General features: G+C 37.4%; 1 protein-coding gene across 6 annotated transcripts in view; it reads right to left on the reverse strand.

The window, feature by feature from the left end:
- Positions 1-21,530, reverse strand: part of Nup35 (nucleoporin 35) — an 82,597-nt gene that overhangs the window by 45,674 nt on the left and 15,393 nt on the right. For all 6 annotated transcript variants that reach the window (XR_016537242.1, XM_090342508.1, XM_090342507.1 and 3 more), the window contains 4 exons: positions 10,627-10,762; positions 5,963-6,032; positions 2,986-3,114; positions 737-901 (listed from right to left, as the gene is read on the reverse strand). Coding sequence is in view for 5 of the 6 variants with exons in the window: in XM_090342508.1 (XP_090198634.1) it covers positions 737-901; positions 2,986-3,114; positions 5,963-6,032; positions 10,627-10,762 (500 nt within the window). In the remaining variant the exon portion in view is untranslated. The remainder of the gene's footprint in view (positions 1-736; positions 902-2,985; positions 3,115-5,962; positions 6,033-10,626; positions 10,763-21,530) is intronic.

Here is a 21,530-nt window from a genome sequence, read left to right on the forward strand (position 1 = left end):
CCACTAGCACAACGATGTTCACTGCAGCACTATATACCACAGCAAAAACATGGAACCAACCCAAATGCCCCTCAGTTGATGAGTAGATCAACAAGATCTGGTATTTATACACAATAGAATTCTATGCTACTGTCAGAAAGAACATTTGCAAGGAAATGCAAAGACTTAGAAAAAATCATATTAAGTGAAGTAAGCCAGACTCAAAGGAACACAAACTCAATGGTTTCCCTCATTTGTCATAAGCAGGAGAAGAAACCTTGGGATCTCCTAGCAGAGGTTTACAATAGAACAGAAACTAGATACATAAGGCCATATAGTATGATGCTACATGAAAGGACCTCCAGGATATAGAAACAAAAGCCATATAATGAGTGATTGCTGTCCTTAATGTACTATGTTATCTCTCATCTCTTTTGCTGTCCCTTGATTACCAAATTGTTACAGTATTTCACCTTGTTATCTGATATACTGGGGTGGGGGGAGGGAAATGGAGACCAAGACATGAGAAAAGGTATCAATGTATGTGAAGTAATGCACCTTCTATTTGGTGAATATAATGTAACCCTTCTATTAATTATTTAAAAAAAAAAAACCTTAAGTTTAAAATTTTCAATGAGGAAATCACACCAGCATGAAAGCTTTAATGGTAGATTTTATCAGTCCAATGAGGCACTTAAGCATGCTATTAAGTCTTTTTAAATACACCTTTAGATATTTTTACCCAATTTTTAAATACCTGATAGTCACTAGTAGAAGCTTTGTATGCTGTAGCAAGAGGTCTCATGGTAGAAATCCTAGGAGTACTTCCAGGTTGTGAGGGTGTACCTAAGGTCTTGATTGGTGGTGTAAAGGCCAGAGATGGTGATGACAAAGAACATCTCTCGCTGTTTTCCATGACACTCTACAGAAATAAAGAAACAATTCCTTGTTTATAAGCACACACATATATCCAGTATTGCATAAACTTCCAAAGAACTGTATTAAAGAAGGGATTACTTTATTGAATTCTAATTAACCCTTCAAATAATTTTAGGTGGGAGAAGACAATATGGTTCATAGCTAGTACTTGAGATCAGCATTTGAGCAAGAAATCTCTAATCACCTCAAAAATGCTCAGAGCTGGTGTCTCCCACCTATAATGGTAGCTACTCAAGAGGCTTTGATCTGAGGATTGTGATACAAAGACAATCCAAGCAGGATAGACCATGGGACTCTTATTTTCTACTAATCACCAAAAAAGACAGAAATGAAGCTGGGCTACTCCGCAGCACAAAAGCTCAGAGACCGCACCCAGACCCCTATTCAAGCCTCAGTGCTGGCAGCAAGAAAAAAAGATTTCAAAACAACTACAAACCACAAGAATTAAGAATACTTAGCAAGTCAGCAAAGACAAAAATTTAAAACTCTTGGAGAAACAGACTGGAAATGAAGAGTCATAGCTATTAAGTGACTAGTAACTCCAGAGAGTCCTCTATTCTCTGCCAATATCTGTTATAGCACAATTATATAATCACATGGCTACAATAAATAATCAAGTACAGAAACCAAGTCTGTTTTGTTGGTTAACATGTATGTGCCAAACAGTAAGCACAGGGTAGTATAAGTTTGTAAATACTTACAGTATGTACACACTGATTTTACAAGGAAGAAAAATTTGAACTATACGTGGTATTAACTACATATACTTTCTAAATACTGTGCAATCAAAATAAGTAGTCAACAATTGTTTTCCTAATTTGTAATACTTAGTACACATCTAGAACTTTCCAAGCAGAAGATTACAATAGCACAAAACCTAGACACGTAAGGTCATATAGGATGAGACTAAATGAAAGGATCTCTTGGATATGGAAATAAGAGCTTTATCTTGAGTGATTGTTGTTTTTAATGTACTATGTTATTTCTCTTCTCCTTTGTTGCCCTTTGGTTAATCTCATATTGTTACTGCATCTGACTTTGTTACCTGGTATATTGTATATCTACATTTTATTTGTTTATTTGAAATAGGAAAGGGAAGGGGGGAAAACAAGATGACTGGGAGGGGGTGGGGAGACGGAAATGGGGACAAAAACATGAGAAAGGCTATCACTGTGTGAGAAGTAATGCACCTACTATTTCGTTAATGTAACTGTAACCCCTCTATATATTACCTTGATAATAAAAAATAAAATGAAAAAAGTAGTCAAAAGTTCCAGTTATGTAATGCTATCAGTTACAATCTATGTAAAACAATTCATTGAGAACTGAAATTGGATAGGGAACGGGGGAAAACAAGATGAGGGGTGGAGGAGGGGAGAAGGGAAATGAGGACCATGACATGTGAAAGGGTATCAATGTGTGGGAATTAAGGCGCCATTTATCTGGCAAATATCATGCAACCCTTCTATTAATTACAATAAAAAATATATTTAAAAAAAAGGAATGTGCAGTTTCACAAAACTTGAGGTTGCTTTATATGACACAAAATGGGTTAGTAGTTAAGAGATCTAAAATCTCACTTTCAACACTGGACAAGTAAGTTACTTTTGTGCTCTTGACTTCTTTACATGATGTGAGGGGAAGTGCATGTATTATCTCTAAAAATCTTAAAATTAAATATTTTTGGCTTATTGTTGGAAATAAATAACTTTGTCCCTCATAGGGCTTGAAATGCAGCCTGGGCTCTGTCTCTGAGCTCTACAGCTCAAGGTTAGTGCTCTACCACTTTTAGCCACAGTGTCACTTGCAGTTTTCTTGTGGGTAAATGGGGACAAGAGTCTCACAGGCTTTCCTGCCTGGGCCAGCTTTGAACCTCAATCCCCAGATCTTAGCCTCCTGGTAGTCAAGATTACAGTTATAGCATGCAATAACACACAGCTTTTCATAACATTTCCTTATAAGCTAAACAAAAGACACACAGGGAAAGGAGACGACATAATGCCAGTATGTCTATCTTGTGCTCTTCATGCAGGCTAAGACAATTTCCTTTTATTACCAAAAACTTACTTTATCAATGCATGGTTTTACACCAACCATGATGGATTCTCCAAATATCCTCCCATCTTTGCTTAAAGCTTTCCGGGCCTGCAATTTAGATTGGTAACGAATATGCATCCAGTTTCCTGTGTTGGACATCTGCAAAGAACAGAGTCATCTCTTAAGATATAAAATATGAACCCAGACGCCCCTCAGTTGATGAGTGGATCAACAAGATGTGGTATTTGTACACAATGGAATTCCCTGTGCTTCTGTCAGAAAGAATGACATCGCCCCATTTGTAAGGAAATGGAAAGACTTAGAAAGTCATATTAGGTGAAGTAAGCCAGACTCAAAGGAACATAGGCTCAATGGTTCCCCTCATTTGTCACAATCAGTAGAAATCTTGGGCTCTCCTAGCAAAGATTTACAACAGAACAAAATCTAGATGCAAAGGCCATATAGAATGACGCTAAATGAAAGGACCTCCAGGATATAGAAACAAAAGCCACATAATGAGTGATTGTTGTCCTTAATGTACTATGTTATCTCTCATCTCTTTTGTTGTTCCTTGGTTATCTCATATTGCTAACAGTATTTCACCTTGTTATATGATATATTGGATATATGCTTATTTGGTTTTTTGAAATTGGATTGGGAAGGGGGAAAACAACATGAGGGGCAGGGGTAGGGGAAGGGAAATGGGGACCAAGACATGAGAAAGGGTATCAATGTATGTAAAGTAATGCACCTTCTATCTGGTGAATATAATGTAACCCTTCTACTAAGTACAATAAAAATACATGAAAAAATTGGCAAAAAAGATACAAAATATGTAAAATTAACACTGAATGACTATCAGAAAATAGATATGTGAGAATAAATTCACTCTTTGACTTTTTGTTTCATGTCCTAAAAAATTTTTATATTAGAATTCAGTAAAAATCCAATGGAACTGTTTTAATATCTACCTAGCTCCAATTCTCTAAAAAGTAGATGGCAAAAATTCTCCAAAACATTTACTTCCTATTAAAAAAAAAATGGGCTCTGGTGGCTCATGCCTGTAATCCTACCTAATCAGGAGACTGAGACCTGAGGATTATGGTTCAAAGGTCTGAGCATGAAAGTCCAGAGAGACTCTTATCTCCAATAAACCACCAGAAAACTGAAGTGGTGCTATGGCTTAAGCGGTACAGGACTAGCCTTGAGCTGAAGAGCTCAGGGAAAACACTCAGGCTCAGAGTTCAAGCCCCGCGACCAACCCTCCTATATCCTCCCCCCAAAAAGTCATGAAGGTAATGAATTTTTTTTTTTTTTTTTTTGCCAGTCCTGGGCTTGGGCTCAGGGCCTGAGCACTGTCCTTGGACTTTCTCAAGGCTTAGCACTCTACCACTTGAGCCTCAGCACCACTTCCAGCTTTTTTCAATATATATGGTACCAAGGAATCGAACCCAGGTCTTTGTGCATGCTAGGCAAGCACTCTACCACTAGGCCAAACTCCCAGTCCAATAATGAAATTTTTTTTTTTTTTTTTTTTTTTTTGCCAGTCGTGGGCTTGAGCTCAGGGCCTGAGCACTGTCCTTGGACTTTCTCAAGGCTAGAGCTCTACCACTTGAGCCTCAGCACCACTTCTGGCTTTTTTCTATGTATGTGGTACCGAGGAATCGAACCCGGGTCTTCATGCATGCTAGGCAAGCACTTTAACCACTAGGCCAAACTCCCGGCCCCAATAATGAAATTTTTAAGGAACTATATTCATCAATACAATTTGGTATAGAAATTAAGTTCATATTGATGGGGCGAGGGATTGACCAACTTAGGCAAGACATAAACACTTTTTTGAACTCTCAGTAAGAGAAAGAGCAGTAACCCCAAGAGCCTTCTCCTCATGTTTTACTCCCAATAAAGCCAACTCATTAGAAAATAATATAATAATTTGCTGAACATCAGTGGCTTACTCCTTTAATCCGACCTGTTCAAGAGGCTGAGTGAGAGCTGTTGATGGAGGTTAGAAACCAACCAGAGCAAAGAAGTCTTTGAGAATCTTATCTCCAATTAACCAGCAAACACCCAGAAGTAAAGGTATGGCTCAAGTGGTTAGAACACTATCCTTAAGCAAAAAAGCTCAGAGACCTTACCTAGGTTTTGAGTTCATGCCCCAAGACCAGCAATAATAATAGTAATAATAGTAACACCAACAATAATAATAAATCTATCTTAATCTCTTTTCAAAGGGACTGAACAGAGGAGATGATAAAACTCTCTCCTTTCTTCAATTTTTATTCCATTTTCTCAAGCAATGTGCAATTCTGAGCCTTCTAAATAACAAAGGATATTATCTTCAGCTGAACACAGGTTTATACCTGTAATTCTAGCTACCAAGGAGGCTGAGATCTGAGGATCAGGGTTCAGAGCTAGACAACATAGAAAAGACCATTAAGATTCTTAGTTCCAATTTAACTACCAAAGAGGTGGAAGTGGACTCAAATGGCATAATACAGCTCAGAGACAGAATGACCAATTCTAGTCCTAGGACTGCCACTTCCCCCTCACAAAAAAAGGTAGGTAGGTAGTAGACAGGTAAACAGATAGACACACAGACACAAAGGCAGACAGGCAGACTCAAACTTTATGAAGAGGGCACTAGTTTAGAGTTCTGAATTTAGGAATCCCACCCCTTGATAAGCAAGCATTCTACCATCTCAGTCAAAACCCCAGCCCTATTTCTTCAAAAATTAAAAAACAAAAGGGGAAAGAAAAAATAATTTAGAAAATCATACACAAAATTCAGAAGTAGTTTTCTATCTTCAAAATCTTTTTTTTTTTTTCAAGTCCTGGGGCTTGAACTCAGAGCCTGAAGCACTGTCCTTGGGCTTTCTCAAGGTTAGAGCTCTACCACTTGATCTGCACCATCACTTCTGGCTTTTTCTGTATCTGTGGTGCCGAGGAATCAAACCAGGGTCACCCACCCCCCACCCCAAAATACTGAATAAAAAAAAACCCTTACCACATGCTTTAAGATATTTCCATATTGTGCAAATTGTAGCAATATATAAGATGCAGATGCTTGTGGAAACCTGAAAAGAAGAAGTTATCCAGTCTAAGCAATCAACTTCCTTTATCAACAGAAAATCACATGACTGCCATAAATACTTTTAGATACATTGCTATCCAAATTGTCTATCTAGAAGACTAATAATAAGAAAACCTTAATTCTCCCTGTTTTCCTCTATCTAGGCTATCAAATACTAGTCACTCAAAAACAAATACCTTAAAATTAGTTTTGACTCTAATTTTCTGCATAGACTTTCTCTCTAAAACCTTCAAAATTCCCACTCATAGCCATTTTGATAGCTTTTCATAAACAGCTATAAAGCTGTATTTCTGTATATGTAAACATACAGTATATATGTTTGTAAACACTCTTTAGGTTTATTGTGAATTTTTAGAAGGCAAAATAAATTACAAAGTGTTTCATTCTTCATTCTACATAAAGCATTCTTCATTCTACATGAAGCACTATCTAAATTTTCTGAAATTTAGCCTTCAAGCAAAAATAAAAGTCAGCACCAATGAACAATGGTATTAGAATCCTTTTAAAGAACTGTAATCAAGCCTGGTGCTTATGGCTCATGCCTGTAATCCTAGCTACTCAGGAAGCCAAGATCTGAGGATCGTGGTTCAATGCCCGCAGTTCAATGCCAGCCCAGGCACAAAAGTAAGTCTATAAGTCCAAAAGTCTGTGAGACTCTTATTTCCAATTAAGCACCAGAAAAATCAGAAGTGGCAAGTGAGGCTGTGGCTCAAGGGATAGAGCAGTAGCCTTGAACTCAAGAGCTCAGGGACAATGCCCAGGCCCAGAGTTCAAGCCCCATGACCAAAAAAAAAAAGAAGAATTTTCTGATGGTTAACAGGAGATAAAGTCTCACAGACTTTACTGTCCTGGCTGGCTTCAAACTGTGATCCTTGGATTAGCCTCCTGAGTAGCCAGGATTACAGGAATGAGCCATCAGCACCTGGCTAGAAGTTTTTACTAATATAAATTAATCTGGACCTTCAATTAGAACCCAAAAGAAAAAAAAGCTGATAAAGATAAATGACAAATTAAGCATATTAAAAATCTATGCTAGTGAAATGCTCACTGAATTCAAAGTTAGTTTCAATTTTTAACTTTACATTTAATTTTAATTTATGCTGGATGAGAAGTCTCATTCCTACAAACACAAAATGAGGGTATCTCAAAGACAAAGATGAAAAACAAATAAATTTCAAATAAGGTAGCAGTTAAAAAATAAACATAATTCTAAGACCCACAGTTTACTTTAAGTAGAAACAAATATTTCGATAGTCTTTAAAATAAAAAGCACTGAAAATAATGAATGCTATTTCACAGTGGCTCTAAGTCAGCATGAAAAACTCTCAAGGAAAGAGCAAATTTAAGGTGCTTTAGGAAAAACCTTCCTATATGCCCAAAATGTTTCCTTTAAGGACAGTATGTGAGGCCGGGAGTTTGGCTTAGTGGTAGAGTGCTTGCCTAGCATGCACAAAGACCCTGCTTCAATCCTTGGTACCACATACGCAGATAAAGCCAGAAGTAATACTGTGGTTCAAGTGGTAGGCTGCTAGCGTTGAGAAAGCCCAAGGTCAGTGTCCAGGCCCTGAGTTCAAGCCCCAGGAATGGCAAAAGAAAAAAAAAAAAGTAGAGTACATAAATCTAACAATTAACTTCATAATAGAATTACTAGAACAAAGAAGTAACAAAATAACCTGGGCTCCAGTGGTTTGATGGCTCCCTCCTGTAATCCTAGCTACTCAGAAGCATGTGATCCGAAGATTGAAGCAAGCCAGGGCAAGACAGTCCAAGACACTCTAATCTCCAATTAAACATCCAAAAAAAAAAAAAAAAAAGTCAGAAGTACTGTAGAGGCCCAACACTAGCTTTTGAACAAAAATCTCAGGGACAAAATCCAGAAGTCAAGTGACCGACCCAGCACACAACAATAACAGAAAAGTTGAAAAAGTGTTAGTCTTAAATATCAGAAAAATAAAACAAGCACCTCAATTTATCTAATTATTGGTTTTAAACAAATTAAACCCCTGGGACAGGAGTTTGGGATAGTGGTAGAGTGCTTGCCTAGTATGCACGAAGACCCAGGTTCGATTCCTCGGTACTACATAGAAAAAAAAAAAGCTGAAGTGGTGCTGTGGCTCAAGTGGTAGAGCTCTAGTCTTGAGAAAGCCCAAGGACAGTGCTCAGGCCCTGAGTTCAAGGCCCAGGACTGGCAAAAAAAAAAAAAATTAAACCTGGTAATCTTGAAAGTGACCCTAATAATTGAGCCTAAAAAACACTAGGAGTAAGAATCCATGTTCTAACATGTATGTATTTTATTAAGACACTATATGTTTTTAAACATAAACAAAAAAATCAAGAAGCCAGCCAAAATGCTAGAGACAGTTTTTTGATAAAACAAAAGGAAGGAAATGACTCTGGCTTTTTTTGTTTTCACTCCAACATAATCAACAACACACAGATTCTCTTAGGAAAGTTCAACTAAAAAATAGGTGGCAACCACTTCCTTAAAGAGAAAAACAAAATTGTAGCAGGGGACAAAACTAGATGAAATTATTATGAAATTCTTGGAATTTCAAGTTAAATCCATATTATCAATTATGGATCTACAGTGCACTGTTCTTTCTTAAATGAGCTCCTGTGTTACTATTTCACCCCTAAAATATAAATAAGACCAATTATACATTTCGAATACAGTGTAAATATCAGCTTTGAAGATTTAAGTTTTGCTGAAGCTTTGCTACTTTATTACTTGGGATGCTCAGGGAACAAATCACTCTATAACCTTATATCCTAGTATTCTTTGCCTACAAAAAATAAGATTATGAGGTATGCCACATTACTTAGTACCTTTTTTGTCTGTTAATAAAAACTATGCTAACGTGAGGGCTAGTGGCTCATGTCTGTAATCCTACTCAGAAAAGAGATCTGAGGAGCCTGGTTCAAAGCCTGCCCAGGTAGATTCCTGTAAGATTCTTTTTTTTTTTTTTTTTTGCCAGTCCTGGGCTTGAGCTCAGGGCCTGAGCACTGTCCTTGGACTTTCTCAAGGCTAGAGCTCTACCACTTGAGCCTCAGCACCACTTCTGGCTTTTTTCTATGTATGTGGTACCGAGGAATCGAACCTGGGTCTTCATGCATGCTAGGCAAGCACTTTAACCACTAGGCCAAACTCCCGGCCCCTCCTGTAAGATTCTTAACTTCAATTAACCACTCAAAAACTGGAAGAGATGGTTGTGGCTCAAGTGGTAGAGCACTAGACTTGAGTTACAAAGAGAGGCAGGGACAGTGCTCAAGCCCTGAGTTCAAGTTCCACAACAGACAAAAAAAATCCAAACGCCTTAGGAAGCTCATCTTCTACTTCTAATCTACAATGTTTTATTTACTAAAATGCATAAATTCTATGGCACAGTGTATGTACCATGTCAGTGGAATCCTATGTATCATAGAAATAGAGGAACTGGAAAGTGGCTCCCTAAGGAAAGGTGCTACCTGAGGAAGCAAACTCAGTAAATCTGCTTTCAAAAAACAAAAAGTTTTAGAGCTGGGAATGTGGCTTAGTGGTAGAGTGCTTTCCTAGCGTGCAGGAAACTCTGGGTTCCATTCTTCAGTACCACATAAATAAAAAATGCTGGAAGTGGCACTGTGGCCCAAGCAATAAGAGTGTTAGCCTTGAGCATAAGTGCCCAGGCCCTGAGTTCAAGCCCCAGGTCTGCCAAAAAGAAAAACAGGTGCCAGTGGATCACATCTGTAATCCTAGCTACTCAGGAGGCCGAGATGTGAGAATCAAGTTCAAAGCCAACCTGCGAAGGATAGTCTATGAGATTCATTTCCAAATAATCACCAAGTAGCTAGAAGTAGAGCTGTGGTTCAAGTGGTAGAGCACTAACTTTCAGCAAAATAGCTCAGGTACAAGTTTAAGCCTCAAGACTAGCACAAAAAAAATAACAAAACTTAGATTAGAAAAAAATATATACATGTATTGGCCTTTAGTAATCTATGCATGCTCAATAATAAGGACGACATGCATGTCTACAATTTACTATAAAATACACATAAAAAATGATAGATGAACTTGAGAGTAAGAACAGGAGAGGAAATGGAAAAAACAAAGTAATGAATGACATTACAAAATATGCATTATACGCATAACCTTAGTTACAAAATTACAACCCCTAATACAACAATTTTTTTATTTAAAAAAAAAAAAGGCAGATAGATATGTATCCAGCCCATTGCAAACAATTGACAATCAAAAAATCTAGGTGATATGTGGCGTTTTCTGCCCAAGTCTTTGAATTATTCTGCATTGTTTGATAATGTTAGCGAATGTTGCCAAGGGATAGGTTTGTTTTTAAAAGTCCCCAAACCCTCACCCGGTGTGAGCGAAGAGGTGACATTTCCAAAAAGAAACATCCTCTTTACCTGACTTATATAACTATACTCATGTACTTTTATGGTAACTTATATAACTGTACCACACATTTATAAAACAAAAAATTAAAATTAAAAAAAAAAACTTGTTAAACATGTCCTTTGAAATATGTAAAAATCAGTGTTAATAAATTCTTTAATTAACAAAATTTAAAAAAAATAAGCCTTACCCAAACACAGTCACCCAAGTGTCATCAAGATGATCTTCTGAAGTCAGAGAATCTCCCTGAGTATAAAAAGGATCCAACTGTGCAGGCGAAAGTGTCGTCTTTCGTGGCTGACCAATATTTGCTGGGCTAAACATACCTATATTGATAAATTTACTTTAGTTAGGAATGTAAACAAGTTTGGTTTATCTTCTTTTCAAAAGGAAGTGAGCCGGGAGTGTGGCTTAGTGGCAGAGCGCTCGCCTAGCATGCAGGAAGCCCTAGGTTCAATTCCTCAGTACCACATACACACAGAAAAAGTTGGACATAGTGCTGTGGCTCAACTTGTAGAGTGGTAGCCCTGAGGAAAGTCTAAGGACAGTGCCCATACCCAGAGTTCAAGCCCCGGGACTGACAAACAAAAGGAAGTGAGCAACTATGTAAACAGCTCAAAATATATAATTGTAATCAAATTATAATTTCATACTAATACACAATGAGAAAAAGTCATTAACAATTTGGGCACAGTTGATGACATTCCACATTATAAATTGCCCAAATGTTTTGTTTTTAATTTCTTGTTGAGCCTTGGGTAAATTCTGTCCATCTCAAGCACTTCTTTTTGAACTGATGGTTCAAAATCCTATCACTTTCATCACATTACCTCTACTTTAAAATATATTCAGAAAGTTGCGCAGAGCCTGCAGTGGTGGGCTTCATGCCTGAATCCCAGCATGAGGCAGGCTAGGGAGCGTACACACGGAAAAAGATCCGATGTCAGTGCATACCTTAACAATACCTTTACCCACTCCCTCTAAAATCTGAAGGTAGTTTTTATCTAGGCCATTTCTATTTAAAGTTTCTAAACCTATTGTTTCTAATTCTTCAATATAGTAACTACTATATAATATTCTGGTATTTCAACCAAGCCAAACTCGTCACAATTTTTTTGGTTTTTGTTTTTGTTGGTGGCTCTTTGGTTTTCACTCAGTTAAGCTACACGGTTTTAGCTGCTGGCCTAAAACAGAGATCAGACAGCACCTAGGCCCCAAGGCCCCAAGTTCAAGCTTTACTATGGACCAAAAATGAAAAAAAAAATGTTTATCAACTAATTTACCAACTGTTTTGGAAATGTTAATAAACACATACACATAAAAAGATACTCGTTAATCAATTCAGTACTTAATATGGAGACATGCCATTATTAAACCGAAGATAGTAAAAGGTCAAAATGTGAAGCCAAGTCATTTTGTTTGTCCAGTTACATTAAAAAGGTACAATTTAACCGGATCAAGAAGATGTGGTACTTATACACAATGGAATTCTATGAAGCCATCAGAAAGAATGACACTGTCTCATTCGTAAGCAAAGGGAAAGACATGGAAAAAAATCATATTAAGCGAAGTAAGCCAGACCCAAAGGAATATAGGCTCAGTGGTTTCCCTCATTTGTAATGATTGGTACCCATCTAAGACTCTCCTAGCAGATGATTACCATAGCTCAAAACCTAGATACACACGGTCTTATAGGATGGGACTATAGGATGAAAGGAACTCTAGGATATGGAAACAAGAGCTTTATCTTGTGTGATTATTGTTATTAATGTACTATGTTATTTCTCTTCTCTTTTTTTGCCCTTTGATTAATCTCATATTGTTACTGTATCTGACTTTGTTCTTAATGTACTTACTATGTTATTTCTCTTCTCTTTTGTTGACCTTTGCTAACTAATCTCATATTGTTACTGTATCTGACTTTGCTATCTGATATACTGCATACACGTTTATTTGTTTATTTGAAATAGGAAAGGGAAAGATGATTGGGAGGGGGTAGGGAGAGGGAAATGGGGACAAAATATGAGAAGGGGCATCAATGTGTGAGAAGTAATGCACCTACTACCTGGCAAATGTAACTGTAAACCCTCTATACATTAACCTGACAATAAAAAATAACATTAAAAGAAAAAAGAAGTTACAATTTACTTATGCCACATATAATACCCTCAAGCAAGAAATTAAATGAGGGCTCAAATTGAGACAACCATTATGACCTTTAAAAATAAGACAAGTCAAAATTAAGTTTCAAATGAATAAGCAATCTAATTTTTGCCTTGTCAACTAATCTTAAAAATATAATTACTTGTACATAATCTAAAAGTATTTACATAAGTTTAGCATAATTGCCCCCCACCTAGTTAATGTTTAATTGCTCCACTGATTTCAGTTCTTCTAAATCAGACTTCTGGTACCCACATGCTATGCTTTATTAGATGTAAATAAAATATGTCTATCAAACCACATCAAATTGGACTGCAATTTTGTCTTCCTTGTTATGTCACTATTTAAACATTCTCCAAAATCCAATTAAAAGTGAAAGGCAAAAGACCTTTTTACCCTTTATAAAAATGGCCTTAATTAAAAAGCAGACTAAATTATTTCAAACTAATCTAAATGAAAACAAAAGATTAAAAGTTGTAGGAAATTTTATTTTCTTAATCAGTTCTGGGGCTTGAACTCAGGGCCTGAACACTGTCGTTGGGCTTTCTCAAGGGTAGAGCTCTACCACTTGAGCCACAGCAATACCTACGGCTTTTTCTATGTATATAGTACCAAGGACTCGAACCCAGGGCTTCATGCATGCTAGGAAAGCACTCTTATCACTAGACCAAACTCCCCACCTCATAGTAAACTTTAAACGGGCAAATATAATTTTGAAAAAAGAAGTCCTGTCTGTGTTATACAATATTCTTACCATGAGATACTCTAACACAGTCTCAATCCACTGTAAGATCTAACACTTGTCTAATTCCTGGGATCTAACATCTAAACTCTTGAGAAATTTCCCAGCAATAGGACTATGTATGTTATTTACAGTAGACTCCTCAGACTGAGTCTGCTAAACTTATGCTAACAAAGTGCAAATGGGTCACTCTAGGAAAATAATACATGGTCTTAAAGAACACAGTATCATCCCTCTTATGACAACAGGAGAGGAACTAAAGACAGAGCATAATTAACAATTTTATCACATCTACATCATGAAACTAATAAAAACCCCAGTCATGTAAGTTACAATGATTTTTCCCTCTTGGTCATGTTCTTTGTATAAGAGGTGAATATAAGAGAAGTAATAAGTGCTCCAATAGAAGGAAAGTTTCCCATTTTGAAGTTTCCAAGATTTCGCTCTGTATGTTCTCTTCATACTCAGGTTTGAATCATACACTATAAACAAACGTGTAGTCATGAATTCAGTACCATCCAATTAAGCATGTTGAACTTCAACACCTATGTTCACCTCTGGTCCCTCTACAAAACTGATCACTCTGGACAATCTCATATTTTAGATAACACAAGGAGGCTTTTTGCTGAATGAATTAAAGGAACACTAGCTCAAAACGGGTATAATACAGAATTAGATACCAGGACCCTGCTTATCCTAAACAGCAGATAACTTTTACCTCCAAGAGACTAGAAGTTTTATCTCTGAAGAAAAAGAACCCAAACAGTGCAAATGTCAAAGGACAAATCACGGAAGGAAATAGCCATAAGATCAGTGAAAATACGCAAAACTTTGTTCCTGTGTTCAGAGCATAAGCTTAGACTGCTAAGGGAGTCTTCTATGAGATAATTTAACAAGGAAAATGGACCTTCTATGTGCTGAAATTAGGTCTGTCAGGAAACAACTAAATCAACAAGCTGTTCAATCTTTTTACAGGGAAGGCCCAAAAGCACTTTTTCTCCATCAATTCTCCCTAGCCCCCATCCAGCCAATAGTAATTCTACCAACAAAAAAAGACTTCAATTAAGTTTATTAATACTTCAAGGACAAAGATTTTTTCATCAGTAATAACAAAAAGGGGAAAATAAAAAATAAATACAAGGTATGAAAGAATAAACATTAAGAATTGGAATTTTTTTTAAAAGACGACTACCCCATTGTTCAGACACAACAGGAAAACCAGGATGCTACATTTCTAAATGCAAAGAATAACAAAAAGCCATGTATATTAAAATGAAAGACAAAAAAGAAAACTTACTAAGAAAATCTCAAAAGTAAAATACAAACATTAAGTGACAAGACAAAACACAGAAACTACAAATCTCCAAGGTGATTTAGCACACCCAAAAAAGGCAATCCATAAAGAAAGGAGAAAGTATGAATATCAAATACCACAGGAAAGCTTCCCAGAACTGAATAATGAGTCTAATTTGAAATGTTCCATCAGTTTCCATCAAAACAAATAAACAAAGACCTATTTGTGAAATTGTGAAAACAAACTACAAAAACATCACAATTTTTTCACAAAATAAGGCACAATTCAGGAACCATCACTGCAATGGTTTCTGTGAACACTAGAAGGCAGATAGCAGCAGAAAGAGTAACTCAAAATTCTACCTTACATAGTATACCTCTTCTCTCAAGCAATTATATCAAAGCTCAATACCAAAAGATGAAGAAAAAAAAGAAAGAAAAACTAGAAACAAAACATATGGGGCCGGGAGTTTGGCCTAGTGGTAAAAGTGCTTGCCTAGCATGCACTAAGGCCTGGGTTCGATTCCTTGGTACCACATACATAGAAAAAAGCCGGAAGTGGTGCTGAGGCTCAAGTGGTAGAGCTCTAACCTTGAGAAAGTCCAAGGACATTGCTCAGGTCCTGAGCTCAAGCCCAGGACTGGTAAAAAAAAAAAAAAAAAAAAAAAAAAAAAAAAATCTGTACTTTAGGTCTTAAATTTTACTTTCATAGTAAGTTTTCTTGAAACTTTGGCAAAGTAGCAGGGTACAGAATTAACCCTCAAATTGTTGTCCTTAATGTACTATTTTATTGCTCATCTTTTTTGCTGTCCATTGGTTATCTCATATTGTTACAGTATTTCACCTTGTTATCTGATATAGTGTATATATGTGTATTTGGTTATTTGAAATAGGATAGGGGGGAAAAATAGGGGATGGGGGAGGGAATGGGGACCAAGACATGAGAAAGAGCATCGAAGTTTGTGAATTAATGCACCTTCTATCTGTTAAATACAATGTAACCCTTCTATTAATTACAATAAAAAATATATGGGGGAAAAAAAAGAATTAACCCTCAAAATCAATGGCTTTTCAGTATGCCAACAAGAGGAGGGAAGAAGAAATCATGAAAGCAACCACTTTTACAACAGTCTAAAAGAAAACCAAATACTTAGGAATTAACTAATGATGTAAAGAACCTTCATGATGAAAACTTTAAAAACCTGAAAAAAAATAATTTAAAGCAGACCTGAGGAAGTGGATAAACTCCCATGTTCCTGGATTGGAAGAAGTAACATCGTGAAAATGGCAATCCTGCCAAGGGCTATCTACAAATTCAATGCAATAACCATCAATATCCCAAGGTCATTCTTTAAATAGAGGACGCAATCCAAAAATCCATATGGAATAATAAAAAAAAACCCATATAGCAAAAATTATCCTTAACAGAAAAAAACAGTGCTGAAGGAGTATCAATACCAAACTTTAGACAAGTTACAGAGTTATAGTAATCAAACAGCTTGGTACTGGCACAAGAACAGGCCTGAGGACCAGTGGAATAGAACTGAAGACCCAAAAATTAACCCACAGACCTATGGCCACTTAATCTTTGATAAGGGAGCCAAAAAAAAAAAAAATAGGATGGAAGAAAGACAGCCTCTTTAACAAATGATGCTGGCACAACTGGTTAAGGACCTGTAGAAAACTAAAGTTGGATCCTTCTATGTCACCTTGCACCAGATTCCAAATGGATCAAAGACCTTAAGGTAAAAGTAGATACCCTCCCTCAAAACTTTACAGGAAGAATGCCAGGAGTTTGGCCCAGTGGTAGAGAGCTTGACTAGCATGCATGAAGACCTGGGTTCGATTTCTTGGTACCACATACATAGAAAAAAGCAGAAGCTGGGCTGAGGCTCAAGTGGTAGAGCTCTAGCCTTGAGAAAGTCCAAGAACGGTACTCAGACCTTAGCACAGGTCCAAACTTTCTTCAGAAAAGACCCAGAGGGCCCGGGAGTTTGGCCTAGCGGTTAAAGTGCTTGCCTAGCATGCACAAAGACCCGGGTTCGATTCCTCGGTATCCCACATACACAACCAAGCCGGAAGTGGCAGAGACGAGACTGCAACAAGCGACAGAGAGCGAAAGCAAGCAAGCGGAGCCCAACCGAGTGGTGGCCGGAGCGAGCGGGGCCGGAGCGAGCGGGGCCGGAGCGTGCGGGAGCGAGCCGAGCCAGAGCCAGCGAGGCCGGAGCCAGCGGGGCCGGAGCCAGCGGGGCCGGAGCGAGAAGGGGCCGGAGCGAGAAGGGGCCGGAGCGAGCGGGGCCGGAGCGAGCGGGGCCAGAAAGAGAAGGGGGCCAAAAAAAAAAAAAAAAGAAAACACCCAGAAACATAACAAATTAAAGTTTGGACAAATGGGACTGCATTAAACTGCAGAGCTTCTGGATGGCAAAGGACATAGCTAGCAAGTTAAATAAAAAGCCCACAGAATGGGAGATCTTCACTAATCATACAACAGACAACAACCTCTTATCTAAAATATACCTACTACAGCTCAGAAACTTGAATCTATTAAAAACAAATCCTCAAAGAAACAACCATCCCATTAAAAGGTGGGCTAAAAATTTAAAAAGAGACCCATCTCTGAAGAGGAAATAAGAAGGGCCTATAGACACATAAAGAAATGCTCAACATCTCTGGCTATACAAAAAGTGCAAATCAAAACAACTTTGAGATTCCACCTCACTCCAGTTAGAATGGCCATGATGAAGAAATCTAGTAACAACAGATGCTGGCAGGGATGTGGCCAGGAGGGATCACTACTACACTTTTGGTGGTAGTGTAAACTCGTTCAACCACTATGGAAAGCAGTATGGTGATTTCTCAAATGAGTAAACACAGAGCCCCTATGACCCAGCAATTCTACTCCTTGGCATTTACCCAATTGTCCAGAAACAAGGACATACTAAAGCCACTAGTACAACATTGTTCACTGCAGCATTATTTACCATAGCGAAGATATGGAACCAATCCCCATGCCCCTTAGTTGATGATTGGATCAAGAAGATGTGATACTTACACACAATGGAATTCTATGCTGCCATCAGAAAGAATGACATTATCCCATTCACAAGGAAATGGAAAGACTTGGAAAAAATCCTATTAAGTGAAGTAAGCCAGACCCCAAAGGAACATAGGCTCCATGGTTTCCCTCATTTGTAATAATTAGTACACACCTAGGACTCTTCTAGCAGAGGATCACAATAGCTCAAAAGCTATGCACATAAAGTCATATAGGATGAGACTAAATGAAAATAACTCTAGGATATGGAAACAAGAGCTTTACCTTGTGTGATTGGTGTTCTTAATGTACTGTGTTACTTCTCTTTTTTGCCCTTATGGTTAATCTCATGTGGTTACTGTATCTGACTGGTACACTGTATATATTTATTTGTTTACTTAAAATAGGGAAAGGATGATTGGGAGGGGGTGAGTAATGCACCCATTACCTGACGAATGTAACTACAACCCTTCTATATATTATCCGACAATAAAAAAAAAAAATTCTGTGAAAGCTACTCAAATATGTTCTTCACTAAAATGAGGACAAAATGTAGACATGTTCCCTGGGGAAAAATGCTCAACACTAGAAAGTATGTTGAATCCTGAGATAATAGTTGGACACCATCTGAAACAGTAAAGAGCAGAAAAAGACAGAGACATACGTTTAAAGCCAAGAAGAAATGTGCTTAAAACCATGTGAGCATTTTACAAAACAGACGTATCATAGCAACAGAATGCTTTCAGAAAGTACTGCAGTCTATCAGTTAATATTGTTAACAATAACTTCTATTTCATTAATGATCATTTGTTCTAGCAATTAGGGACAGACAAAAAGAAAGAAAAAAGAGAGGGGAGGAGGAAGGATCCTCAAGGAAAAAAGCTAAAAAGGAGGAACGTTTAAATTGAAGAAAAAGAAATTGATAGGATGAAGAAACAACAAACATCCAATCTTCCTTTTCTTTTCTTTTTTTCTTTTTGCCATACCTGGCTAGAACTTGAAATAAGGGCCTAGGCTCTGTCCCTGAGCTTCTCTGTGCTCAAGGCTAGCACTCTATACCACTAGAGCCACCGCATCACTTCCAGTTTTTTCTGAATATTTTTCGGAAGTAACAGTCTCACTGACTTTCCTGCCCAGGATGGCTTTGAATCTTGATCCTCAGATCTCAACTATCTGAGAGGCTGGGATTACAGGAGTAAGTCACCAGTGCCTAGCCCAATCTTCTTTAACAGGGGCAATACAAACCATAATGACATGTGCTTCTGATATTCTTTAATTCAAAGTTCTTTATTTCTGTTTACAACAGAAACTAGATTCGAAAAGTGAGTTTGATATCAGTTATATAAAAAAAAACAAACCTATCAAGCACAACAAATCTATGCATCATGCCAATCTATCACTTACATTCGATGATAACAGTTTACGTGGTTATTCTCTGATGACTACCATTTACAAATTACACAAGAAAATAACACTTATCACTAAATACAGGAACGAAGAAAATGCTTGAGCAGGATTTCCTGCTCAATTTTTCAAGTCAACTCCTTTTTTCCTGTATCCTCTTTATTATGGACCACATGTAATTTGTCACACTGTAACAACTCTTTAAAATTGCTCCTTTTCATTTATATCCCATGAAATTTTCTAGACATAAATTCCTTAAACTCAAAAAAGAGGCAGCAGTGGCTCCCAGTGGCCAATTTATGACAGGCATGTTTTTGAACCACAGTTCTTATGCTCATAAACCATTTCTTCAATTTTAAAAACGTCAATGAAGTTATATTTTAAAATATTAACAGAAAGATATTCAACTTTAATCCTGTGCTCTTTCACTTGACAAGAAATTAAGTTTTTCTGTCAACTGAGAGAGTGCGTACCACTTAAAATTTTTATGTCTGCTATGATTTAGATATAACATGTCCCTTCTGACAATCACATTAGAGTCAATACTGTTATGAGGTTAGAAACAAATCATATAGGGGCCAGTAGTTTGGCTTAGTGGTAGAGTGCTTGCCTAGCATGCACGAAGACCTGGGTTCAATTCCTCAGTACCACATACATAGAAAAAAGCCAGAAGTGGTGCTTAGGCTCAAGTGGTAGAGCTCTAGCCTTGAGAAAGTCCAAGGACAGTGCTCAGACCCTGAGCTCAAGCCCAGGACTGGCCAAAAAAAAAAAAAAAAGAAACAAACTACACAGTGTATAGAAGCTGAACTTTTGGAGTTGTTAAAACTTGATAAAATGAAGGCCCTATGACTCAATAGTGGTGGATTGTAAGAAAGACCAAAACAACAGCACATAGATCCTTTCAATGTGTGATGCCCTGTACTACCCTCAGGACTCTGAGAGCACAAAGGACCAGAACAGTGAGCCAAAATAAACTTTTCTTTATACCTTACTAATACTGTTTTTGCATCTTGAAAATCCCTGGGAAGAATGCTACTACACTTTTGGTGGCAGTGTAAACTCGTTCAACCACTATGGAAAGCAGTATGGTGATTTCTCAAATGAGTAAACACAGAGCCCCTATGACCCAGCAATTCTACTCCTTGGCATTTACCCAATTGTCCAGAAACAAGGACATACTAAAGCCACTAGCACAACAATGTTCACTGCAGCATTATTTACCATAGCGAAGATATGGAACCAATCCCCATGCCCCTTAGTTGATGATTGGATCAAGAAGATGTGATACTTACACACAATGGAATTCTATGCTGCCATCAGAAAGAATGACATTATCCCATTCACAAGGAAATGGAAAGACTTGGAAAAAATCCTATTAAGTGAAGTAAGCCAGACCCCAAAGGAACATAGGCTCCATGGTTTCCCTCATTTGTAATAATTAGTACACACCTAGGACTCTTCTAGCAGAGGATCACAACAGCTCAAAAGCTATGCACATAAGGTCATATAGGATGAGACTAAATGAAAATAACTCTAGGATATGGAAACAAGAGCTTTACCTTGTGTGATTGGTGTTCTTAATGTACTGTGTTACTTCTCTTTTTTGCCCTTATGGTTAATCTCATGTGGTTACTGTATCTGACTTTGTTACCTGGTATATTGTTTATATGTTTATTTTCACCTTGTGATTGGTTGAACACAGATACACAGGGCTACCTCATATAATAAATAAGACTTCTTGTTGGGAGGGAAGAGGGAGAATGATGAAAGAAGTGGCATGGACCAAGAAGCATTGTATTTATACTGATTTCTTGAATGATAACTACTCTGAACCATTACTTAAAGATAAAATATTTCATTTAAACTTTTTTTTAAAAAAAGAGCCAGTCAGTCAGTAGCTCAAGCCTGCAATCCAAATTACTTGCGAGGCTGAGATCTGAGAACAAAGGTTCAAAGTCAACCCTAGCAGAAATGTCTATGAGATTCATCTCCAATTAAACACCAAAAAACCTACTAGTCTTAAGCAAAAAAAGCTCAGGGACAGCATCTAGGTCCTGAGTTCAAGCTCCAAGACCAACACACACACACACTCACTGAGACTATCTAAAGATCTCACCAATATTCTATCTCTGGATTGGACTGACCATTAATTCAGTTAAGCATCAATTTCGGTATTTCTGGGAAAGAATCTTGTAGGTGGAATTAAAGTTACAAATCAACTTAAAGTGAGGAATTATCTGGACCAGGGATGCAGCATGCCTGAAATTCTGAGTATGATCCTCAGCATCACAAAAAATAAAAAATAAACAACTGTCCTAGGTTGTATCATTTGGTCCAAGAAAATCAATAAGCCTCAACAATAAGCACAAAAGTCAAGTCAAAGAAATAATATTAGAAAAGGACATGAACTGCCATTGCTGCCTTTGAAGATGAAACCACGGAATGAGAGCAAACTCTG

Source organism: Megascapheus bottae, chromosome 12 (genome assembly GCF_031878675.1).
Source record: "Megascapheus bottae isolate mThoBot1 chromosome 12, mThoBot2.hap1, whole genome shotgun sequence".
NCBI classification, from domain to species: domain Eukaryota; kingdom Metazoa; phylum Chordata; class Mammalia; order Rodentia; family Geomyidae; genus Megascapheus; species Megascapheus bottae.